The sequence below is a fragment of the Heterocephalus glaber genome, unplaced genomic scaffold, assembly GCF_053883595.1.
Source record: "Heterocephalus glaber isolate CG9 unplaced genomic scaffold, H.glaber_assembly_v1.0 deba00000738, whole genome shotgun sequence".
In the NCBI taxonomy this organism is placed as follows: Eukaryota; Metazoa; Chordata; class Mammalia; order Rodentia; family Bathyergidae; genus Heterocephalus; species Heterocephalus glaber.
Window position 1 is genome coordinate 1421684 of NW_028258161.1, and position 23723 is coordinate 1445406.

At 47.4% G+C, this 23723-nt stretch overlaps 1 protein-coding gene across 5 annotated transcripts in view; it reads right to left on the minus strand.

The window, feature by feature from the left end:
- Positions 1-23723, minus strand: part of Rxrg (retinoid X receptor gamma) — a 246360-nt gene that overhangs the window by 2649 nt on the left and 219988 nt on the right. For 3 of the 5 annotated variants that reach the window (XM_021244725.2, XM_004865183.4, XM_013065762.3), the window contains 6 exons: positions 19628-19788; positions 19387-19516; positions 18022-18154; positions 16726-16817; positions 15214-15319; positions 11320-11608 (listed from right to left, as the gene is read on the minus strand). In XM_021244725.2, the coding sequence (XP_021100384.1) occupies positions 11461-11608; positions 15214-15319; positions 16726-16817; positions 18022-18154; positions 19387-19516; positions 19628-19788 (770 nt within the window). In that variant the 3' untranslated portion in view covers positions 11320-11460. Of the gene's footprint in view, positions 1-11319; positions 11609-15213; positions 15320-16725; positions 16818-18021; positions 18155-19386; positions 19789-23723 lie in introns of those variants that run through there. The other 2 variants (XR_002389496.2, XM_087206824.1) reach the window with 2 other exon arrangements.

Here is a 23723-nt window from a genome sequence, read left to right on the forward strand (position 1 = left end):
AAACAAAGAGAAATTTCTCCCAGTTTTGAAGGCCAGGAAGTCCAAGGTCAAAGCCCTGGCAGGTTTGTCGTCAGAGAAGGACCTGTTTCCCAGTTCATTGTGTCCTCACGCGCCGCGCCAGAGAGCCGAGGAGTCTCCCGGAGGCTCTCTTACAAGGACACAAATCCATTCTTGAGGAAAGGGCCCTCCCAAGGTTCCTAATCACCTCCCAAACCATCACCTTGGGGGTTAGGAATCCAACATATGACTTCGGAGGGGAGCACAAAACATTCAGTGCACTGCATGTGCATTAGACATTTGCTCCAAAGACAGAACAACACCCCAATGGTCTAATTCAGGTTTAACTTTTATTTACCTACACATCAGGAAGTCCTTTATTTTAGTAGGCAAAGATAGATTTAAAATATATTTATTGAACATTTACTTTGTGCCAGGAATTAATTCTGTAGTGTTATTTTCACTTAGGAACTATGAACTCATTGACATTTTACTATATTTTCATGAATATAAAATACTCAGGAAGATTTCCTAGGGTCATTTCTGTCAGTAAGGTATTAATTTCCTCAATTACAAACTCCTCTATGGCAGGTATTGAGAACACCATCTTCATGCTAGAGACGGGAAAGTAAATGCGTTATTTCTTCCACATTCCCATGAGTGACCATCATTGGCCCAAACCAATGCTTAGAAGACAGATGTGCTGGAAAAATAAGTGCTGGGTTCCAAATAACCAGGTATCAGACTTAATTTTAATTATTTCAAGATAAGTACCCAAGCAAGAATAAGTCTGCCATGGTTCCGCCGCTTGCCTTGCAAGTGCAAGATCCCGAGTTCAATCCCCGGTATCAAAAAAAAAAAAAAAAAAAAGTCTAAAAGGGTAACAAGGACATGTGAGGAGAGCTCAACTTTTCTAATAATAACAGAAGGCCAAATCAGAGAAAGACATCACTGACAAAATTAGATATTTGAACTACACTGAATGCTAAGAAGGACAGGACCCTGCAATGATGATAATTAATATAATATATATATAATAGTGCATGTATGTATATGTTTATGTATATGTATGCAGATATCATGAGGGCATCATGGAATTATTAGTGTAATGGAATATGTGAATATTAGAATTAGGCAAATCCTACTCCTGGGTGCAAGCCCAGAGAAATTCCCAAACAGGAATATAAGGAGACATGCAAGAACGGCTAGCAATGCAAAGAATTTTAGGCCACCTATATGTTTACTGGAATATTGCACAGCAACAGAAAAAGAACTGGCTAGAGTTACATAGGGCATCACTGATGCATCTCAAATCACAGTACTGAGAAGAATAAAGAAGTGGAATTAAATGACATTGACAGCAAAATAATGCACATTTAAAAAAAAAACACAAATTGTACTGTGCAATTTCCATGAATGTCATATGTAGAAATAAATATGTGTAAGGTACATTTTTCAAGCACTTATTAAAAACCAAGCACCTTTAGGGGAAATTTGAATCAGAAACAACAGATGAAGAAGAAAAAATAAAGTTAAAAAAAAGCTGCATTGAATGGTTTATTGCCACCAACTAAGAAGGGTAGTTAGTCCTGGTCACCGGGGATGGGCACAGCCTTCATAAACGCTACGGTTAACACCACTAAGGCCACGGCAGGCGTTCAATTAATGATTCAATAAATTTTAAGCTGTGTGTTTTATCCTTCATATTCTGGAATTTCCAAGAAATAGAATCTTTGTTTTCTCCGGAACCAGTGAGCAGAGCTCGGGGTGACTCCCCACTTCCACACGAAACCATGGAGCAGAACCTCAGTCACTCTCCAAAAGACATTATCGAGTCCCGGAGTCAGAAGAAATCTGAAAGAACATTCGCCCAGACTCTTGGTTTTACCCAGAGGCCTCTGAAGCCCCTTGAGGTCCAGGATCTGCTCAGAGCCAGGCGCCTGGCCGGTGGGAGCCAGGAGGACCCGGGCCTATAGCTTCCCGTGCTCTGCTTTCCACCAGGTACCCTGGCACCAGCTCTGCTACTTCTAACTGTGCCACCACTGACCTCAGCGTGGAAGGCCCAGATGCAGCACTTTTACTCTCTGCACTGCAACCTACTCACGCTTGGCCTTTGCAGGGAAAGGCGGGGCGGGGGGAGACAAAAATTTCCCCATAGTAGAGTCCCTGCAGCTGGTGAGGCAACTGGCGGGTGAGGCGGACACTGCGCTTTCCCGGCCTCACCCGAGTGCCTGCCCCTCTGCGTGGCGCTTCCCCAGGCAGGCGGGTGTGACGCCCTGCGCTGGCAGCAGAGGGCGCGCGTACCCAGCTTCCGTTGGGGAAGGGCGGGTGGGTTGCAAGCATTGCCCTCAGCTGTGTAACCGAGAGCCTCCCTTGGGGAGCCTGGCCCGGGGCTGGTTCCACTGTGGTCTGTGGTGAGGGATGGCTGTGTGCTTCAGCGCCGTCACGGGAGACATTTCCATGGAGTTTTCCAGGGAGGAGGGCGAAAGCTGCTGTTTCTTGGCTGGGAAAGGGTTTGGATCTCCAGTTCTCTTCACAGGCTAGCAGAGGCCCTTTCCCAGATGGGATCGCCCTTCCCTGCCTGGGGCAGAAAGGGCTGTTGGAGTTTCTCCCTCCCCGCTCCAGCCCCTCCAGGAAAGCCCTAAGTGAGTCCCGCGACAGGGGCCCCCTCTTTCTCCTAGAGAGAAGGTGTTATGGTTTATTTGAAACCTTGAGGCCATTTAGGGAGGATCCTACAGAACCCGAGCCCATTGTTTGAATTATTTAGAGATGGTAGCGAATTAGCACTCAGAGGGAAGATCTGATTTTTGGAAACAGTCAAATAACAATCTGCCTAAAATCTATTAAATAATGTATGTAGCAAGCGAAGCTTGGGGTGTCAAAGTAACGCCTCGGGGCCGGTGTATAGAGAAATCTGGGTAGACGGGGGTGGTGTTTGGAGCTAGGTCATGTGGGAGTTGTACTAGCTGTTACTTGATGAATTTTTAATATAGAATTATGAGAGCATTTTTCTTAGGTGGCCTCTAAACCAGCGCTGAAGACAAAATCTAAAAGAGAGCTAGCCAAAGAAAATATCCTTGTGGTAAAAACTTCTGAAGGAGATTTAGCTGTTGATTGGCCAAGTTCCACATTTATTAAAAAGCATCTTTCTTATTATTTTATATTTTCTCCTTTGTATGTTCCAGCTTTTCAATTTACAGATTTTTCTTGGGTACAAAATAAAGCCCAAAGGTCTTGCATTCCCATGGCACCTGTTCCACATCTGAATGCCTTAAACCAACCATGACATGTGTCCTGGACCGGCCATTGAAAGGCTGGAGTCTTCCTTTCCTCGTCTTAAAAATGGGTGCCTCATACCTGAATGCAAATATCAGGGGCCAATCAAAAAAATAAATGAAAATAAAAACAGCTCCCTTCCCACTGCCACAAAGCCAGGCTATGATCGCAGACTTCTATGTGTTCTGTAAACTGAAGTACTATAGACACATCATTTCTTAGTAGCCCTTCAGCTTTCCTCACTTCCTGTCTCCCCCAAAGACAAAGTGCACACTTCAGCTTCCTCGGTGCAGCCCACCATGCCCATGGAAAGTGAGCTGGCAGACTGCAGACCTCAAGCCTTCTGCTAACAGTCTGGTTTTTTGCCTTGTGGCTCCCGGGAAGGTCCTGGCTTGCAGTGGAACCACACTTCTGGACTGCCATAGTGGACTGTCATCTGTGGGGACCGAAACCAGAGGCATCAACTGTGCCAAGGACTTGTTGAATGCCAACTGCGGGCTGGGCTCTACTAGGAGCTCTTGTAGAGACGGAGCTAAATCAGACATGATCTCTACACTCAGGAGTTTATAAGTCATGCTGGAAGTGTGTATAACTAGTCTCTAATGCAATGCCTGGCGCTCACTGTGTTCAAGTGGAAGCACAAAATAATGGTAAAACTCCAGAGATAGCTCAGGACAGCTTTGTAGAGCTGTAGCAATGGCTGAGTGGGCAGGACTGGGACAGGTCCAGCTGGTGAAGGAGTCATGCCAGGCAGAGGAGAAAATCCGAGCACAGATACATCCAGGGCTTTGGAGAAATAGCTCAGCTGGTTGGAGGTGAGCGTGCTATGGAATGTACTAAGAAAGAGAAAACTGACTTCTCTAGAGCCAGCTATAACACCCTTGGCTGCTATTATGGCTTAGATCTAAAATGGCCCTCAAAGCCTTGTGTTCAGAAAGGACTGGATTGTGGGGGTGCTATAGTTGCCTTGTTAGAAGGTGGAGTCTGGTCAGAAGAGGCGAGTCATGGGAGCTGGAAGGGTGCATCTCCCTCCCCAGCCTACCCTTCAAGCTCTGGCTCCTTGCCACCATGATATGAGCAGCTTTCCTCTGCCAGACTCTTCCACCATGCTGCTGGTCATGCAAGACTGAAACTTCTGAAACATGAGCTAAAAATAAACGCCTCCTCCTGTAAGCTGTGGGTGTTGGGTATTGTTTCCCTGGGAGGAGAAAGTGACTAAGACAGTTGCCATGTTGAAAGCCTGGGATTATCTCAGGGGCAACGTTCAGTCATTATATTACATCTGGGCTGCAGGCTCAGACAGGTCATCTTGCCTAATTCTGAGGGGAGCAATAATGGCTGCTGCCCAGGCTGAAGGGCTGGTGCCCAAGGAAGGCAAAGTCAAGTCAGGGTTCACCTGGGGCCCCCATTTGTCCTGGCACAACTGGTATTGAGAAGCACCCAAAGTCTGAAAGACACAAACAGGAGAAGGCTTTGCTGTCACTCTGCCACAGTCTTTGAGCCAGCTCTGTGGTGCTCCCACTCCTTCCCTTAGACAATACTTCAGGCAAAGCTCACAATAACACATCTTGGCATTAAAAGGTCCAGTCCAATCCAAGGTCTCCCTCGTCCTTTGATGGCAAATGAGTCTGTGTGTCTCTGCTGCAGGGGGCGCCAGACACCAGCCCCTCTGTCAGGTGGACACCCACACCCACCCCATGCCAGGTGCACTCAGGAAGGTACAAGTCTGCTCCCCAACATTCCTTACTCTAAGGAATTTTCCTCGGAAATTTCAGGCTCTGCGATTACAGGCTCAAGAAAAGTTAAAGGCCAACAGTCCCAGAGCCAACTCGTCTACCTTAATAAGTCCCATGTGGCTGCATCTTGTAGCTCCTTTGGGCCTCACTTTGGGGTTTTAGTCGAAATTCCAAAAGCAATATGAAAATCTCCCTGGCTATTTTATTGTATTAGTGGTGCTTTATAGCTGAGTTTTTCAATCGCACTACTGTTAACAGTTGAGTTCAGGTCATTGTTTGTTGTGCGTATATCCTGTGAAGGTTAAGGGTGAGGGCTGAAAAGCTTGCTCCCTGGTGAGACTGCTTGGTAGACATAAGGAAGTCATTAACAATTTTTGAGAAAGAAAGTAATATAAAATTGTCACCAAATATAGCCAGCTGTATAGAGTGGTGCACACCTATAATTCCAGCACTCTGGGAGGCTGAGGCAGGAAGATCTCAACTTTGAGCCTAGCCTGGGTAATTTAAGGACTTAGTGAGACTTTGTTTCAAAATTTAAAATTTTAAAAAGGCCTGGGTCTGTAGCTCAGTGAAGGCCCTGAGTTCAATCCCCAGTACCTAATTAATTAATTCACTAAAGATCATTCGATTGATTTTCCTGAATGATATGAAAAGGAGAGTTCAAGGCCCATAAATGTTCACTGTGCAAATAACATCTTTTCAATCATCCTCAGGAGTCCACAAAGTGAAGTCGTGAGACTGTGTCATCTGACTTCCATACCAGCTCTCTGAGGAAGGCAGAGATGGTGTTTTTGGTCGGCTGTAATTGGGGGACTATGGCAGATATGTAGGAGTGCTTGGGTAAGGGTTGTGGTAAGAAAATCTAGCCATGGGGAAGGGGCTTTTCCATGGGGCCCAGAACTTTCTTCTCAGGACAGGAATCTTAAGAAAACGATTTAGATCCATAATAATGGATATTGTACTGAAGTTTATTCAGCAAGCACATTGTGTGCTCCTGTGTTTCCTAGATCATCTCATTTAATTCTCTCAACCAGTTCCAGTTAACAAGTACTGTTGTTATTCCAAACTTTCAATGTAGGAAACTGAGTTTTCAGAGGTTAAGTCATGCACCCAAAGGTCACTTGGTGACCAAATGGAGTTTTAATTAAGGACACCTGGGCTAACTCCAAGCCCTTCTTATAGCCATACTTCTCTCCTAAACTAGTTTCTCCCAGATTTGGCTCCAAAGATGGCTGTACAGCTCCAGAATCCTCTGCACACGTATTGTCCTCACCACCTGAATAAGCCTTTCTATTACCAGCACTGTTGGGGAAATGTGATAGTTCATTCCCATTTTTCTGCTGTCTTAGTCATTTTCTTCATTGCTGGGACAAAATAACCAACACCAGCAACTTAAAGAAGGAAAGGTTTATTTTGGTTCATGGATACTGTTGTGGCTCCAAGATCAAAATGGTATGGGAGAAGGGTAGAGCAGAGAAAAAGCTGCTCACATCATGGCAACCAGGAAGCAGAGAGAGAGAGGTGAGGAGCTGGGGAGGGAGATAGGCCCTTCCAAGTCACGCCCAGTGGACTGCCTCTTCCAACCAGACCCTACCTCCCAGCAGCAAGTCAGCTCTAGTGCCCTCATGATTCAATCATCTTCCAAAAGCCCCACCCATAAGCACATGAGGGCTTTGGGGGTTATTTTTGATCCAAATCATAGCATTCCACCCCAGGCCTCCGAAAGACTCATGTGCATCTCTTTATGCAAAATATATTTGGTCCATCTCTAAGAGTTGCCAAAGTACTAAAAGTTCCAGCATTGCTAAAAAGTCCAAGTCTAAAAGTCTCTTCTGAGACTCAAGGCAAACTCTTAGTTATGAGTGCCTGTACAAATAAAAAAGAAAGTTAAATACTGCCAGCCTACAGTGGCACAAAGTAAACATCCCATTTCCACAAGGGAGGAATGGAGAATAGAAAGAAATCAGACCAAAGCAAAACTGAACCCAGCCAGACAAACATTAAATCCTATAGTTCCATCCCCAGCACCAGGCTAAATTGTGGTGAGATATGGATTCCAAAGGGCTTGGTGGGCTTTTGCCTACACCATTTCCAGTTACATTCTTCATGGCTTCTCTCTTGGGGTGACTTCATTCTCACCTACTGCCTATGGATATCCTCAGATGTTTCACATTTCTGAATTCTCAAACTTCCTGGGCTCCACTGAACTTTCAGCTTCACTCTCACAGTTACATGTACTGCCCTCTCAGGGACACATGGCTTTGCCTCCCAGGCCTTCTTATGATATCTGGGTAGAAACCTCCCTAATCCAACAAATCTTGCATTCTGCATGCTTACAAAACCAGCACCATGTGGATAATGCTGTCTTCTGTCAGCTCAAGCAATACCAGAGACCCCTTGGATCGTGTTTGCAGCAGCTTCTTGAGTGCCTGAATGGCTGGGCACTGTGAAACAAATCCCAGCAAATCAATTCCCTGGCTGGCTCTTCTTGAACACAGTGCCCCAGGGCTCTCTTCTCAAATGGAAGCTTCACAGTTTTGTATCATAGAGCCTTCTTTGAGTAGATTCTTGTGGATTCCTCACATACCTAGAAGGCATCTTTCCTATTGTCTTGTAAAGTATTTGACTTCTTTTTAATGCTAAACTTTTCAGCAACCAAGTACTCCTTGACCAAAACTTTGTAAGTCCGAACTCTACAGACCCTGATTTTACATGCTGCAATTTCTCTGCTCTGCTTTTGGCTCTGCTTCTCATGGTAAACATGCCTAAAACCTGTCACGAGTACGATGCCAGAGCATCAACATTGGGCTGCCTTGAAATTTCTTCCACTAGATTAATTAGTCAACCACCCTAATCTCAGTGTCCTGCAAGACTCAGGACACAGGGAAAATGTAGACAAACTTTCTTCCAGAACATAACATATATGATCTTGAGCTCAACTGCCAACAAAGCCATTATTCACAATGCCAACTTCCCAAAGCCTTTATCAGTTTTCCGATCTTCTGAGCTCCACCCAGAATCTCACATTAATCTTGGCTTACAGAATTCCAGAATTCTTTAGCTGGCATTACCAAACCTTTCCAGATTCTTCCCATGAGTCACTTTGAAAGTCTTCCAAATCATGTGATCAAGTACATTCACAGCAACAACCCCACTCTCAGCACCAACATCTGTCTTAGCCACTTTCCTCATCAAAGGAACAAAATACCTGACACTCATATCTAAAAGGAGAAGTTTATTTTGGCTCACGGTTTTAGTCCAGCAGGCTGAAAGACAGAAACTGTATGGCAGAAGAGCATAGGCAGAGGAAAAGTGGCACTCTTTGTGGTAGCCCGGAAACAGAGAGAGAGAGAGACAGATAAGAAGCTGGAAAGGGAAATAGACCAGTCCAAGTCATGCCCCATGATGAACCTCTTCCAACCAGAACCTGCTTCCTAATAGCAAGCCAGCTACATCACCCTCATGATTCAATCACCTTCCAAAAGGCCCTCTATGAGTGCATGAGGCCATTGGGGGACATTCTCAATCCAAACCATGACAACTGCTGAAGATACAGTCTAGAAAACTAATATTAAACCCAAACTAGAAATCAGAGTCCTGATTCCTTGTATAGTTTGTTGAATGAACCAGGCCAGGCTGTGGAACAGAATAATCTAGTAATCTCCAAATCCAAAATTACATTTGCACTACAGTCTCATTCTTCAGAATAAAATAATCTTTTTGCCTATATTCAGCACGAGTCATTGTGCTGAGAAGTTTCCTCTCAGGATTCCTCTTAGGATCCTGGGTGGAGGGGGTATAATTTTTCATTGTACAGACTAGGCAGTCGAGGCTCTGTGAGGTCTATGTCTGTCACAAATGACCAAGACAGGACTCAAATGTAAATTCATCTTATGCCAAATCACAACCTCTCACCCTTGGGTTTATGGCTTTTTTGTATTTAAGAGTATTATTATGTGACTTTAAGGAAAAAAAGAAAGGGAAGAAATGAGAGCCAGAGAGGCTGAGCAGCTTCACCGCCCTGCAAAGACCTCCTATGGGCAGTGCAGGGGCCAGGCTCCAGCCGTCAGAGTCTAGAATCCATGGAATTTTCACCCTGCAGCCACAGGTCCACATTCTACCAGGACACTGGGCAATGAGGCTGGATCACTCTGCTTTATTACCTGTGTAACAAGTCAGGCTGGACCGTGTGGAGCTCTGAGGTTCAAGACACTCATCAGGACCACAGAGTGGGTGCAGCCAGGTGGGGAGCATCTGAGGGAGGAAGAGGGTCTCTTCAGAGAAAAGGGCCAGGCAGCCTGTCATGGCTTCAGGGGGCCAGGGAAGCAAAAATGCTCTACCTGGGGCTGAACATCCCCTCAGGTGCCCAGCCAGGGGTGTGAGGGAGACCAGATCAGGATGGAGGTGGCCTTTGCGCTCTGAATGTCACAGACCAGCCTTCGAAGAGAGGCCTCAGCTCAGGGAGGTGCCCTGCCAGTGGTTCTGGGAGACACAGAGCCTGGTGACAGTGCAGACTCCTGCAGGGCCTTGAGCAGCCTGTATTTACTGTGGGTGGGAGAAAGGGTCCCATGAGGGAGACATTAAAGACTGGAAGGGGACTTCGGTTTCCCAGCAGTGGCAGGCAGTGAGTTTCCTGGAAGGCAGTAGCATGTGTCCTGTGACTTAGGATGGCAGAGGAAAGAGGTCAGGGAGCTTAGAGTGGAATTCTGCTCCCCTCTCCCAACCGTATGGGTCGTATCAAATGCTTATAAAAATGAAAAGGAAAGATGCAGCAGAAATAAGATTTTCATCCAATGGATTTCTGTCTGTGATGGTTATTCTTGATTGTCAACTTGATTGGCTTGAGTGATGTTTAGGGAATTAGTAAAGCACACTGGTGTGTGTGTCTGTGTGGGTCATGGAGGCCTGACCCTGGGCACTGTATCCGGTCCCTGGGCCTTTCCTCTCTTGCTCTGTCCAACCTGCACTGCTTCCCAGCTGCCTTGAATGGAACAGCCTTGCTCTACCACACTTTCTCACCATGATGTTTCTGCCTTGGCTCCATCTGACTATGGACTGGAACCTCTGAAACCGTGAGCCAATACATCTCTCCTCTAAGTTGCAGGTGTCAGATATTTTGCCTCTGCAGTGGGAAAGCTGATCGATACAATGTCCAAGGCTTAGCGACTCCTCACCTTTCCCAGAGAAAAAGCAATTTTAGCTTCTCCACAATTGTATGATCACTGATGAGTGCACTGGGATTGGATTAAACCTTGGGGTTTTCTGAGGGGACAGGGTGTTGACAGAGAATGAGGTGATAGCCATCACCATTACCCTTGAGGAAATTCTTTTCTGTTGTGTGGACCCAATTCAACAACACTCATTACTGTGTGCCTATGGTATGCTAGGACCTGGGTGAGCTTATGGTGGTACAGAGAAGGGAAGCATGACTACCACCAGCAGTTGTTCGGGTTGTGCACCTACAACCCTGTGGTGCTATGTAACTCATGGTACATACTTGTGTATCTGTTAAGCTTTACCCTCCAGATGGCAGGAAGGTCTCGTGAAGATAATGGGCTGTTTAGGTTGGCTGTGGTAGACTCAGGGCCCACCTTCAAAAGGCTCACTATCTAAGCAAAGGGAAGGCTCCAGGCCAATAGGTAAACCTGGAGAGCCAAGGCTATGTTCTGGGAGAGGATTTCCTCTTTTCCACAGGAGGACAAGCTATGTTGGGCTACATAAGAATGGGAAATAATGCTCCAGCCTTTTTGCTAAACTCTCTGGTTAATGATAGAGAATCCATTCCTTTGTTATCCCTGCCCACCAGTTCCCAAGAATCAAGAGAACATCTGCTTTGGCTCTGCTATTCAATTGCTCCCAATCAGAACAAGGCTCTTTCTGCTCATTATTCTTAGGAAGGGAAAAATAAAAACAAAACTAAGAAACCAAGTGGACTCTGAAAGACAGTGTCTCTTCCCAGTTTCCCCAGGGGCTGCCTTGGGACAGAGCCGGCTGTGCCCTGAAGCCCCATACAGATTCATGCATCCGGCTGAATTCCAGCCACAATCCCCAGCTCAGCCCCAGTACCGTGCTTCCCATCCAAGAGACCTCGCTGCTGCACAGTAACACACCCCACGCTCGACAATGCCAAGATCAACTTTATTATTTTACTCTTTGTTTGCTTTCCATGGCAAGTGAAAAAATAATTTAAACCAACTCTATGTACAGAGGCCTGGTTAGTTTTCCCAAGAGCTTCCAGAAAGACCTCAGCCCCTAGATAGCAAAGAAAAGTTGCCTTTAACATCTATACAAAACTCCACCTATAAAAGTCTCACGTGTAGAAAGCATTTCTTTATTGTAAGCATCACATTTTAGGAATAAGAGTGTGGGGGTCGGGCTGGGCAGTGGAGGAACGTGGGCAGGGTGGGGCTCCACACACACCTGCCCAGGTGGGGGGGGTGGCTGGCGGCGCTCAGGTGATCTGCAGTGGGGTCTCCAACATCTCCATAAGGAAGGTGTCAATGGGGGTGTCCCCTATGAGCTTGAAGAAGAAGAGGTGCTCTAGGCATTTCAAGCCGATGGAGCGCAGAGCAGGGAGGCGTAGCAGCAGCTTGGCAAACCTGCAAGGAGGCAGAGGGCACGGGTGCCAGGGCAGGGGGGCCAGAGGGCAAGGGTGACAGGCAATCTCCTCCACCGAGCTGTGCTAGGAGAGCCTGGAAGCGGGGACGAGGGAGCCGGAAAATCTCTAAACCCGGGGAGCTGCAGAAACAGGCCAGAGGGCTAGTTAGCCTTACAGGCAGAAGGAGGACCTCATGGCCTCTTGAGGACGTCCGTGGCGCGTCCTAGGCTTCCCTCAGACTCCGTCATTCATGGAGGGCGGAGGAAGAACTAGACCACATCGCCACCCATGCCCTCACGGGCGAAGACACAGAACTGACCCTGCCTCCAACCAGCCCGGGGACTTGCGGTCTTCGAAGGTCCCTGCTGCGTGTGCAAGAGAGTGTGTGTGAGCCTATGCCCTCCTGAGTTTAGACTCAGCCACCGTGAAGTGCAGTTCTACGGAGTGCCCACGGAGTGGCAGCACTCCACCACTGAGAAAAGCACCCTTCTCAACAGGATTCTGCAACCGACAGGTGACCACCTTCAGCACACTCACCTGCCTGCAGCAGCCAAGCAACACCCTGGGGCAGCTGCTGGCCTCCCGGGAACACTTGGGCAGAGCACTCACAGCGTCTAGGCTGTGCTGTACCCGCTAAGGGGACCCAGGGGACCTGCTCTGCCCGCTCCCTGATCCAACAGACAGTAAGAACCCAAAGGCCTCTTCCAGAAGGAGGCAAGTTCCAATTTTTTTTTTTTTTTTTGGTACCAGGGATCGAACACAGGACCTTGGACTTGCCAGGCAGGTGCAGGTGCCACTGGGCTAAATCCCCAGTCCAAGTTCCAAAGTTTTTAAAGTGATACTCTTAGGAAAATCCTAAACACATAAAAATATATCCACAGGCCGGGGATTTAGCTCAGTGGTGTCACATGCCTGCCTTGCAATCACAAGGTCCTGAGTTCGATCCCCAGTACCAAAAAAAAAAAAATCCACATTGCAAAATATGACTAAGCTTTTTAAAATGATCATTTTATGCTTTTCAATAATTGGATAAAATTCCCAGAATGGCTAATGGAAGAAAAATAATATGGAAGACTCTACAAATTCGTATCTGCAAATATAGTTGTATGAATATACACATAGACACACAAAGACACTGAAACAAAATATTTGCAACCAAATGTTACTACTTGACCTTTCTTTTTTTCTTTCCTTTCCTTTTTTTCCCCCAGTACTGCGGACTGAATCTAGGGCCTTCACACTGAGCTAGATCCCCAGCCCTTTTTTATATTTTATTTTGAGATGGGGCCTCACTGTTGCTGAGTTGCCCAGACTGGGATGGAACTTGCAATCCTCCTGCCTCAGCCTCCTAGAGTGCTGAGATTACAGGGAATGTGCTCCCCTGTGCGTGTGCTGATTTATTTATTTATTTTTTTAATATTTTCCTTCTTTCCTACCAAAGCAAGCACTGGTTTTGTAATTAGGGAAAGAAAGGGCTAAGTGTCTTTTGGGTTTTTGTTTTTAAAGATTAGCAGCAGGCCCCAGGGTCAATTTTTTTAGTTTAGTTTTGCTTTTGCTTTTGTTTTTTTGGCACTGGGGATCGAACTTGGGTTCTTGCGTTTGCGCAGCAGGCAGCGAAAGCACTGAGCTAAATCCCCGGCCCTCCCAGGGTCAATTTTAGTTAAAGGATGTGTCTCCCCTGCTTACAGTGTGTGCACCAGAAACATATCTAATGTGCCTGTGGGGCTGGGAGATTCACGAGAAAGCATGGAGTTCAGGCTTTCAGCTACCATGGCTCACTGGGCTCCTACCTGCCAGAGCCAGGCGGTCCCACCTCACTGAGGCTCTTCCAGTCTCTCCTATTGCAGCTGAAGGAGAGTCTGTTGTGTGGTCACTGAATTCCATCCTCTCTTCCTTCCTAGACACACAGCGGGGGCCCCTTCCCAGCATCCTCTGTGGTGGGCTGGGCCATGTGACTAAGCTTCAGCCGAGGGAAGCAGCGATTGAGTGAGGGAGCTCTTGGGGCCTGTCTCATCCAGATGGGCATTCCTCTGCTCCTCCACCGTCCCAGTCCACCACCTGGTGCAGACCTCAGTGTGCTCCGGGTCACGGTGGAGCCAGAAGAAGGAAGGGCAAGGGCCCTGAGTGACCATGTGGAAGACAGCGCCCCTGAACTCACTGCCTGCCCACACTGAACAGCGAGAAAAAGAACACCTGCTGCGTTTGGTGACTGACTTTCGGGAGGTCTGTTATCATGGGGTAAACCCTACCTAATGCCTCGCCCGCTAATTCACTGCACCAAAGGCTGCACCCCACCTCTAAGTTTCCTCACAGCCCCCGATCAAAAGTGCAGCTCAGCCTGTCCTGGACAGTGGGGAGACGCTGACTTATGATCCCTGATAAACGGCTGAATGGAATTAGACTTCAAGAGGAATAAAAGTCATTAGTCACAACAGAGGGTATTATAAATTGAATCCTAAAGATAAAACGAAAGTGTCTTTAAGGCAATCTTTTCCATTTCAGTTCCAATTTCCGTGAGATTACAGGACTATATTTTCTCATTTTAGCCAGAGTTTGCAGGAGATGTTCCTGGTCAGCTGCGTTTTCCAGGGAAAGCTGGCGAGGCCGTGTTCAGTATCTTGCAGTAGCTATACTGTTAGATGGCTCAACGAGGCCGTGTGGACAGAACTCTGCCACAGCCCTGGCCCCAAACCTGTCCTTTGCACTGCACAGGGCTTTCCGTGCGGCGGACCAAGCAGCAAAGCAGACACCTCCATCACAGGCTTGTGAAGTCAGACCCGGGTCCCCAGTCACCTCTAATAGGGACCAGCTTTGAATCCTGAAGCTGTGACCACACTTTCTGGGCCTCCTTTGCTTTTGGAATGGAGAACATGATTCTCACAGTGATCCCTTCATTCACTTGTCCACCCAACATTTAAAGATGCAGAGGTAGACACCCTTACCTTCAAGACCCCAGGGCCACCAAACCCTAGGTATATTTTTATCATATATATGTGTATATATGATACAGTTTAACTTATAAATTAGGCAAGTATGAAGTTAATGACAAGATAACAAAATAAAACCATCATAACATTATAATACAATAAAAGGTATATAAAATTTATGAGTAATTTCTGGAAGTATCCATTGAGTATTTTCAGACCAAGGTTGACTGATGGTGCCAAAGCAGCCCAAAGTCCAGCTTTGGATTGGGGGCTGCTGTACTGGTTGTGGAGGGGGTTTGGACACAGACACTGGAGCAGTGGGCACTGAGTGGGCAGAACCGACACCTCTCGCCTCATGGAGCTAATGTATTCGGCCCATTATGAGGAACTAAACATTTGGAAACATCTCATAGCTGTGACCAACCTGCAGCCCAGGGGCTGCTTGCCTCTCCCCTCTTTTCTTAATGTTACAATAAAAATATTTTAAAACAAAGAAAGCTTTGTTACTTACTTACAGTAATGCTATTATATATTATATCAGCGGCCCAAGACAATTGCTCCTCGCTCCGGCCGGCCCAGGATGCCAGCAGGCTGGGCACCGTGACTGGGTGCTGCTGCAGGGCAGGGCTCGCCGGCCGAGCCCAGAGTGGGGGCAGCTGCGGTTCTCCTCACCACTCACCTGCCTGGCTGCTCGGGATACTTCTGCTTGGTATAGGCCTCCAGGGTGGCGTAAACCTTCTCTCGCAGGGTCTCCACCTCCGAGGGGTTGGACAGACCCTTGGCATCTGAAAAAGACGAGATTCAGCCTCTGGTTTACACCTCAGCGGGACCCCCGCCCTGCGGGTTGTTCTGGCACACTGCCACGGCATCAGGAGAGGCTCCCAAGCAGGCCCAGCTGTGAAGAAAGCAAGCCAGTGCTCTGTGTCTGCCTGCTGTCCTCCCTGTGCCTCGGCTTCCCAATAAACTGTTTTAAACCCGGTTCCTAGCCCGATGGTTTCCCCACTCTCTCCGAGGAGGAGAGCTCCAGCTTATCCCGCCATTCCAGAAATATCTTCACATTTACTGAGCGCCTCCTATGTGCTAACCACGGACTACGTAATGAGCTGGGTAAAAAAACCAAGCTGGCGTGTGTCCCACATCCAGAACTCACCACCTAACTCGGAGCTGACGCTCTGCGTGAAGTCCTGCGTGACTCTGAAGACCCACTTCTGGGCACTGGCTGCAGCACGTGCTGTCGCTGATCACCATCACCTCCTTGAAATACTCTTGGGCGTCTACTATTCATCTCTGAATTTAATATCCGCAGACAAATCCTGATTCCTACCCACCCACTGTCAGAACTGCTTCCCCTGGAGTTTTCCCCTAACTCCGAAAATGAGAACTCCATTTTTCAAATTGTTCAGTAAAACAACAACAACAACAAAAGGCCCAAGTCATACTTTACATTTCTTGCTTTCACATCTACGTCTCATCCATGAGCAGATCCCACCGGCTTTGCCCATACGTTCAGAGTCAGAACATTTTTACCACCTCCTTCACCACCATTTTTCTTCTCCCCAGCTGCCCCAAGCATGCCCCGTGCCACCACTCAAGGCTCGTTTCAGGACAGCTCAAAGATCGTGTCAGGACCTCTGGATAGAGGTCAAGACAGCCTGCGCAAGCGCAAGAACCCAAGTTTGATTCCCGATACCAAAAAAAAAAAAAAAAAGCGAATCGTTTTAGGGGCTGGGGATTTAGCTCAGTGGTTCCGGCACCTGCCTCAAAAGTGCAAGGTCCCGAGTTCGATCCCTGGTACCAAAAACAAAAAAATTAAAAATGGGCTGGGGATGTAGCTCAGAGAAGGACCTGGGTTCAATCCCCAGTACTGCCAAAAAAAAAAAAGAAAAGGGGGTCCCTGGAGATGCAGCGTTTATCCCACTTTCCAGACAGGCACAGTGTCCAGACTCTGGGTGGACAGCCTCTGGGCAGAGGAGCTCCAGAGGAGGAGGGTGCATCAGCAAGACCCCAGGGCAAGCCAAGGAAAGTTTGTGGATGGCTTCAGGCCTGACCTATAGTCATCCATCCAGTATGAATTTACAGAACATCAGGCCCAGATGTGGCGACTCTGCTCTGTGTCAGCTGAGCTAGAGGATCAAAACACCGCAGAGCCGTGGACACCAAGCTCGGGGGAGGTTCAACCCCACGAAGTCACCTGGGTTAAACAGCACTATGGCTCGCAGGCACCCCAGCTCCGACTTGTCCATCTGCATGTCTTTCATTTTGGAAACCAGCTCGGTGAGGACTCTGTAGGAAACAAGGGCAGCCAGTGAGAAAACCGTGAGTACCAGACCAAAGACCAACAAAGTGAGTCCTGCCAACATTTCTTATGGACCCGCCCACTTCCCAGAAGGTGCTCCAGGTATTAGGGGCACAGAGATGAGTAAGATGCAGTCTGTTCCCTCAAAGAGATTATAGTTTAAATGAAGAAACAGACACAGAAGCAATGAGTTGCAATGCAAAGCCTGGTGAAAGAACTGCCATGGACAAAGCTTGAGGGATGGACCAAGGAGCAAGCAGTAAACTCAGAGCAGCTGACTGGAGAGGCATCTTGGAAGACTTGGAAATTAGAAATGCAACAAAGCAAAGCAAGGCAGTGGTGCTTTTGGGAAGAACCAGCAGAGAGCAATGATCTCTAGGATAAGCAATTCAGTGACAGAGCAGGACTCTCTGGCTTCCTTGAAGGGGCTGGGTCATTCCAGAAACTGTGCTGACTTCCACACTGAACAGGTGGGAGAGGGTGGGGAGGAGCAGAGACGTCTTGGGTGGACTTGGACGTGCACATGACCCGAGAAGACCATGTGACCCGAGAAGACCGCGTGACCCAAGAAGACCATTTATAATGCAAGTAGAAACAAGCCCTGGGGCTCTGGCACCATTTTCGGCTTGGCTCTCCTCTTTACCAGTCCATCATCTCTCACCCCATCTCCTTAATCTGCCCATTTTCCTGCAGCACCATTAGGCACCGAATCCCTGACAGAGTATCACTGTCTGGCGGAGATGGGTCTGCGTATGCAACAGGCCTTTCCCTTCCCCAGAGTTTCTACAAAGTCCACTGGGAACCTCAGCCCTCCCTGTCTGGCCTTCTCAGCAGATCCCCTGTCCCTGGGATAAGCAGTTCACCCTCCCTGTGTCTTTACTAGTTCTCTGGAAACCCACAGGGAGAACAGGTTCTTCCGTCTGCCCAGGAACTCAGTGGGACTCTGGTCAGTTCCGCTGTACCATAATCTCACCCTTGCTTTTACTCCGAAACTCATTCCCAAGGTTCATGTTTTCATGTTTTATGGTCTCTACGTAGCCACGTGCACGTGTTTGGGCTGCCTGTCCTACGCCTTGGCACTACCCATAAGGCACATGCACACACATAAATGCATGTATATATACACTCCTGTGTGTACATCCATGGGCATACACACGCACGCACGCACATGCACAGAAATACTGGAAGCACCTGTCAAAGATGGAGCCCACACCAGCACTGTGGGCGCTGCTCCGGTGCACGTGCAGGCCTGTGGCCAGAAGGATGCCATCCTGCACGGAAACAGAGCGGTGCGAGAAAGAGGCGATCAGCAGCTCATTCCACCCTGCAAGGACAAAGGGAGACCATGAGGGGAAGCCAGCAGTGTTCTTGCTTCACGGAGAAGAGTCCTGTGCATGCATTATTGTCCCGCGGACTAAAAGCAGAACTGGAACTCTAGGGAGGTTCAGGTCCAGTTCAAAATGACACCGCTAGTGAGGAAGTGAAGGATAAAAGTGAGGTCTTCCGACTTTGTGGCTCTGCACATCCTCCCATGGTCTTGCCCATCCAGCCCAGAATGACACCTGGGAGACAGGGCTCTTTTGTAAATCACTCAACAAACGTGACTTGAAGCTTCACTAGATAACAGTCACTATGTGAGCTGGCGTGGTGGGTGAAGTGAACAGACCTTGAAGCCTCTGCCCCCCAGGACCTGACAACCTGCTTTATTTCTTTGGCATTATCTAGCAACAGCCAGCACAGTACGTAGCTCTCAGTGGACACCCACCGATGGCTCATTATCTACCGGGGATACATGAGTAGATTGGCTCCCAAAGCAAGAAACAGTCTTCATGAAATTTCCCTGTGACAAAAGCAGATGTGGCAGATGTCAAGAGTGCCCAGTGCCCCAGAAATGGGAGGTGAGAGAGAATGCAATGCATGGAATCTTAACCGGGAAGAGAGTTGAAACTGCCTAGTGTTGGCTTTCTGGTCTTACCTGTGAAATGGAAATATCTCCATTTACTAATTCCATTACAATAATGAAGCACTGCATCCAATTATCCTCAATAAAAGTGATTTAAGACTCCTTGAAAATTAAATGCTAACTATAAAACCACTACAATATTTGCATGGGAAAAGAGTCCCTCTCTTTCATTAACAATGTTTCATTTGAGAATGAAGAGTTTTTAGGAGGGCTATCCAAATTTACAAGTCTACAAATACATAAAAAAGAGCAACCTTCCAGGTGTGCTGGTGCAGACCTGGAATCTCAGCTACTTGGGAGGCTGAGGCAGGAGGATCCCAAATACCAACCTGGCCTCAGAAACTTAGCAATGTCTCAAAAAACATTTTTTTAAGTAGGGGTGGGAGGGGATCATAGCTCAGTGACAAGGCCCTGGGTCCAGTCCCCAGAACTGAAAAACAAACAAAAAAAAACAGCACCTTTGTGTCTACCTGCCACACAGCCTACACAAGCTGCAACTCCAACCAGTTACTTATTTTAGGATCCCAAGAGTAGTTTCAGAAGGGCAGCCAAAGTGAGTGCCCCAAGAAAAACAGAAACGCCGTATGTTTTACCTGCCCGGAGCAGAATGACCTGGTCCTCCAAGGTGAGATCCGAGAAGTGGGGGATGCGCTTGGCCCATTCAACAAGGGTAAAAAGCTGCTTGTCAGCAGCGTGGCATATGTTGGTGACAGGGTCGTTTGTCTGAAAAGGAACAAAGTCCCATGAGGGACAGGTCCTGGCACTCTGCGATTCCCTCCTCCACCCCCAGACAGACCCAAGAAATGAGCCTGACGTAAATGATAGCCCACGTACCGAGTTCTCCATGTTCATGTCACCATAGGATTCTGTCTTTGGTTCAACAGCGAGTTCTGCTTCTAGAATCCTCTCCACGGGCATGTCTTCGTGGCCACTGCTGGCACCTTTGGCCTCACTCTCGGCTCGTTCCCGGCTCCTCTGCCTTTCTTCTTGCACAGCTGACATGCAGCGGACATGCAGAGATTACATCATGCCCAGGACATGTGCGGGAAACTTAGTTACCTCCCTAAGCCTCATTTTCCTCGTGTGTAAAATGGGGATCATTGAAGTACTGAACCAGGGAGATTGTCACGTTGACCAAAGAACCAAGGAAAGCAATGCTATGTACTTATGCCTGCCCAGAATGGGGGCTCCTTAGTCCCTTACTCTTAACAATGCACTATGAAGGCCACAATACATTTGCATTTTAAACTTTAAACACCCTATTCTACCCCCTCTTTCAGGGAGCCACCCCTTCTCGCACCCACTGGGTGTCCCACCCCCTTTCTCTACCCGCTGCCCTGCTAAAGCGTGAAGCAGCAATGGTTAAGCTGCAAGTGCGCTGCTTTACAAACGCCCTGTCAGTCCCTGCGCTTCATCCTTGGCATTCACGGCCCATTAACTCTGCCCTCGTGTGCACCAGCCTGAACACGGCAGCACGGGATCTGACTTGTCAGGGAGGATCTTGAGGGAGCTGCTGTGGGGATTTAGTAAGTGAAGGGGTGGAGGGGTGTCGCCTCCTCGATGACATCTCAGAATCGGTGGCTGATTTTAAGGGTGGGGGAAGGCACATAGGCAAAGGTGTAGGCTGGAAGCATCTCCGTGTTCCCCAAGCTTGGGTTGTTATCAAGGTTCTCGTCAGCCCTCTGACTCCACTGGGTCTGCACAATGGGGATGGAAGGCAGGGCCCCCTCTTCCCAGTCCTGTCCCCTTCAGCAAGAGAATCGTCTCTGTGGGCTTAGTTTCCATCTTCTAGATTAGGCTGTGGTTTCCATCTTATTCCCAGCAGCAATAAGTAGAATTCCAGATTAGAACACAGGTTTACCTCCCAAGAATGGAGCAAATTCCACTGTGAGCAGGTGACTAACCAGACCCTCAGGGTAGCAGCCTCTGCTGCCAGCCGCTTCTTGCTGTCTGAACTCTGCCTTCCTGCCTGCGCTCCACCTGCAGAAGTGCCTCCCACGCTCCGAGGCGGCAACGAGCCACACAAGGCCGTGGGATGAGCTGAAACTGGGGTGTCGACACTGAGTTGGCCACATAAGTGATGTCGTTGAGCCCTCAAGGTCAGTCAGAGATGGATGCGACTGAAAAACACTACTTAGAGTCTGAAGCCTGGAGGAGAAGCAAAGCCTCCAGGTGACAGCGGTATTCGGTGATCGGAGAAGTGCAGGGAGGAAGGAGAAAGGCAGAAAGGGAAGAGGTAACCAAGCAGGGGTTGAAAAAATGGAAACTGAAGAGAGAGAACAGAGAGGAAAGACAGGAGAAGAGCAAAAAACCATGTATCTTGAAAGCAGAGAAATCTTTCCCAAGATGTAGCTACCATTTGCCTGCTAAATGACCTTGGACATACTGGTAGGGCTATTACGCCTCAGTTTCCCTAACTGTGGAACAGGGATAATACATGATTTTTTTTTAATAAATGAAATGGCTTTGTGAAGATTAATGTGACAACTGTAAAATGTTCAATAAGATATTTATTTCTCCCTCCCACCCCCAGGCTGGTCTCTAGTTCTCTTCATCTCCATCCTCTTCCCTTTCCTTGTTTCTCCTTCTGTCTCTTTTCTTCTCCTTCATTTCTGTTCTCTGTCCATCTTTATTCAGTAACAATCTATAGGAACTATAATATGTATTGTTCTCATAGTTAGATTTATTGGCTGAAGTTGAAAACTTCTTGTATTCATTTTTTAGAGAAGTGAGTTAATGGTTTCTATTGGTTTGACTTTTTTTTTTGGTACCAGGGATCGAACTCAGGTCCTTGCGCTTGCAGGCCAGGCGGCGGAACCACTGAGCTAAATCCCTGGGCCCTGTTGGTTTGATTTTAAAATATGGGGGAAACAAACTAAATGAAGTCTCTCTTGTGATCCTCAGTTTCTTCCACAGATTGTAACACTCTAGGTAAATAAGCTTCAAAGAAAATAACCATGCCTTCAGGGAATCAGATTCTAATTCTGATTTAAATGGAGTGACCATGTGCCACTCAGTTTTCCTTTTTGTCCTATAAATCTTACTGTCATAATTGCATAGCCTTCTGTCTCTTACTGGAGGCAGACATTCTGAGCTGTGGCTACCATGTACATCAGGGCACTTTTGGGACACTGGATGATCTAAGAATAATGCTCGATATTTCATAGAGCTTATGTTTCATTTAATCTTCACAGTGACCCTCTGGGGTACCATGAGCCACGGAGAAGCCAGGTAGCCCTCTGCAGTCAAGACCTAAGAAGTGACAGTGCTGCCCTTCAGACCCAGACCCTCTACCTCTGGAGCCCATCTCTAAACCTCTGCCCTGCCTCCTGGGCACTGGGCTGGCTGCACTCATAAAGACAACCCAGGGTACACAAGGAGGCCAGGGCTGCCTACAAATGGCCTCAGACGCAGAATATTATTCAGCCATAAAGAAGAGTGAAATTATGTCATTTGCAGGAAAATGGATAAAACTGGGGATTATGTTAAGTGAAAAAAGTCAGACTCAGAAAAACAAGTGTTTCATGTTCTCCCCAGTATGCCATGAAAGTAGGAGGGAGACTATTATTATTAGACTGGGGGAAAGAGGGATGGAAGGGAAGGTAATGGGGGGGTGGATATGATCAAAATATGTTATATGCACATAAGAAAACACCACATTGAAACCCAATACTTTGTAAAAATTAATAAATGCCAATAAAAAAAAATAGTCCATTCTCTACATGTTAGACCAGAAGTCATGGAAATAGCTTCCCCAGAATTCCTGAGGTGGCCTGGGAGTCAGAGGGTCCCAGTCCTGCCCAAACTCTGTCATCTTGCTGTGGAAGCTTTGGTAGAACCCCTACCTCTCTGCACCTCTGTTTCCTCTTTCTGGAAATGGTTATGCTGCCGCGCAGAAGAGCAAAGGCCACTCCAGCTTTAACATTCCGTGTCCTAAAAGGGTCAGGTGGGCGAGTTCTGAGTCCACCTCAGTCCTGCCTCTTTCTCTCTGGGAAGATTCCATAGTCTCTCTCGGTTACACATGCCAGAATTTTACTATTTCTGTGCACAAGAAGGTGTCCAAACTGAGCCCATGGGCTACAAATCCAGAACAGAAATGATGGGGAGAAAGAAAGGCTGTCCAGGGGCTTCCGAAAGTCGCTACTCATGGAGTAAGATGAGGAACTGAGTCAGTTCTTCGACTTCTCTTTGTCCAGATCAATGGTGCCGACTCCTATAGAACATTTTTCAAACATCCCTTCCCTTCTCCTAGTTTTCACTACTCAGTGTTTAATTACCTCTGTTTTGCCACATTGCTTTAAAACATAGGAACAAAATTTAGGCCCAATTTCCTACTAAAGTGTCAGAACAATAACAGGTTTACATGCCTGGTCTCTTAACAACTCACATGGCCCGGTTTTAGTTGTTTATAAAAGAAAGAACCACACTTTCCATCGTTTGACCCGCTGTCTGCTCTGATCTTATTGAGCTGGGGATACTCAGCTTGAGTTTTGAGAAATGAATTAGATTAACAGTGAAGAAATAGAAATGACAACTTCTCTGAGTGGAGCCATTTGCCTTCCTTTAATTTAGTATCTGTGCTTAATGAAAACTGTTATTTTTCCAAATCCCTCTGAAATGTATTTCATCTGCATTGGGAAGAAAATTACAATCCCTGCATCTACTGCTTGCTTGTTGGTGGGGGAACACATCACTTTGTGGTCGTCAATCTCCTGTCCTGGCAGGCGTGGTAAGAAAGCTACGTGGAATATCATTCTGTCCAGATGGGGGGAAGAAGTCTCCACCAGCAGGTGTTTTATATCACATGCTTGGTGTATGAGACCACTGGTCCTTCTGCTATGGCAGGTATGACATGAACGCAGAGCAGGTACTTAATCAACACTCAGTGAATAAACGAAAAGGGTTTGTTTAGTTTTTTGCTGTTGTTTTT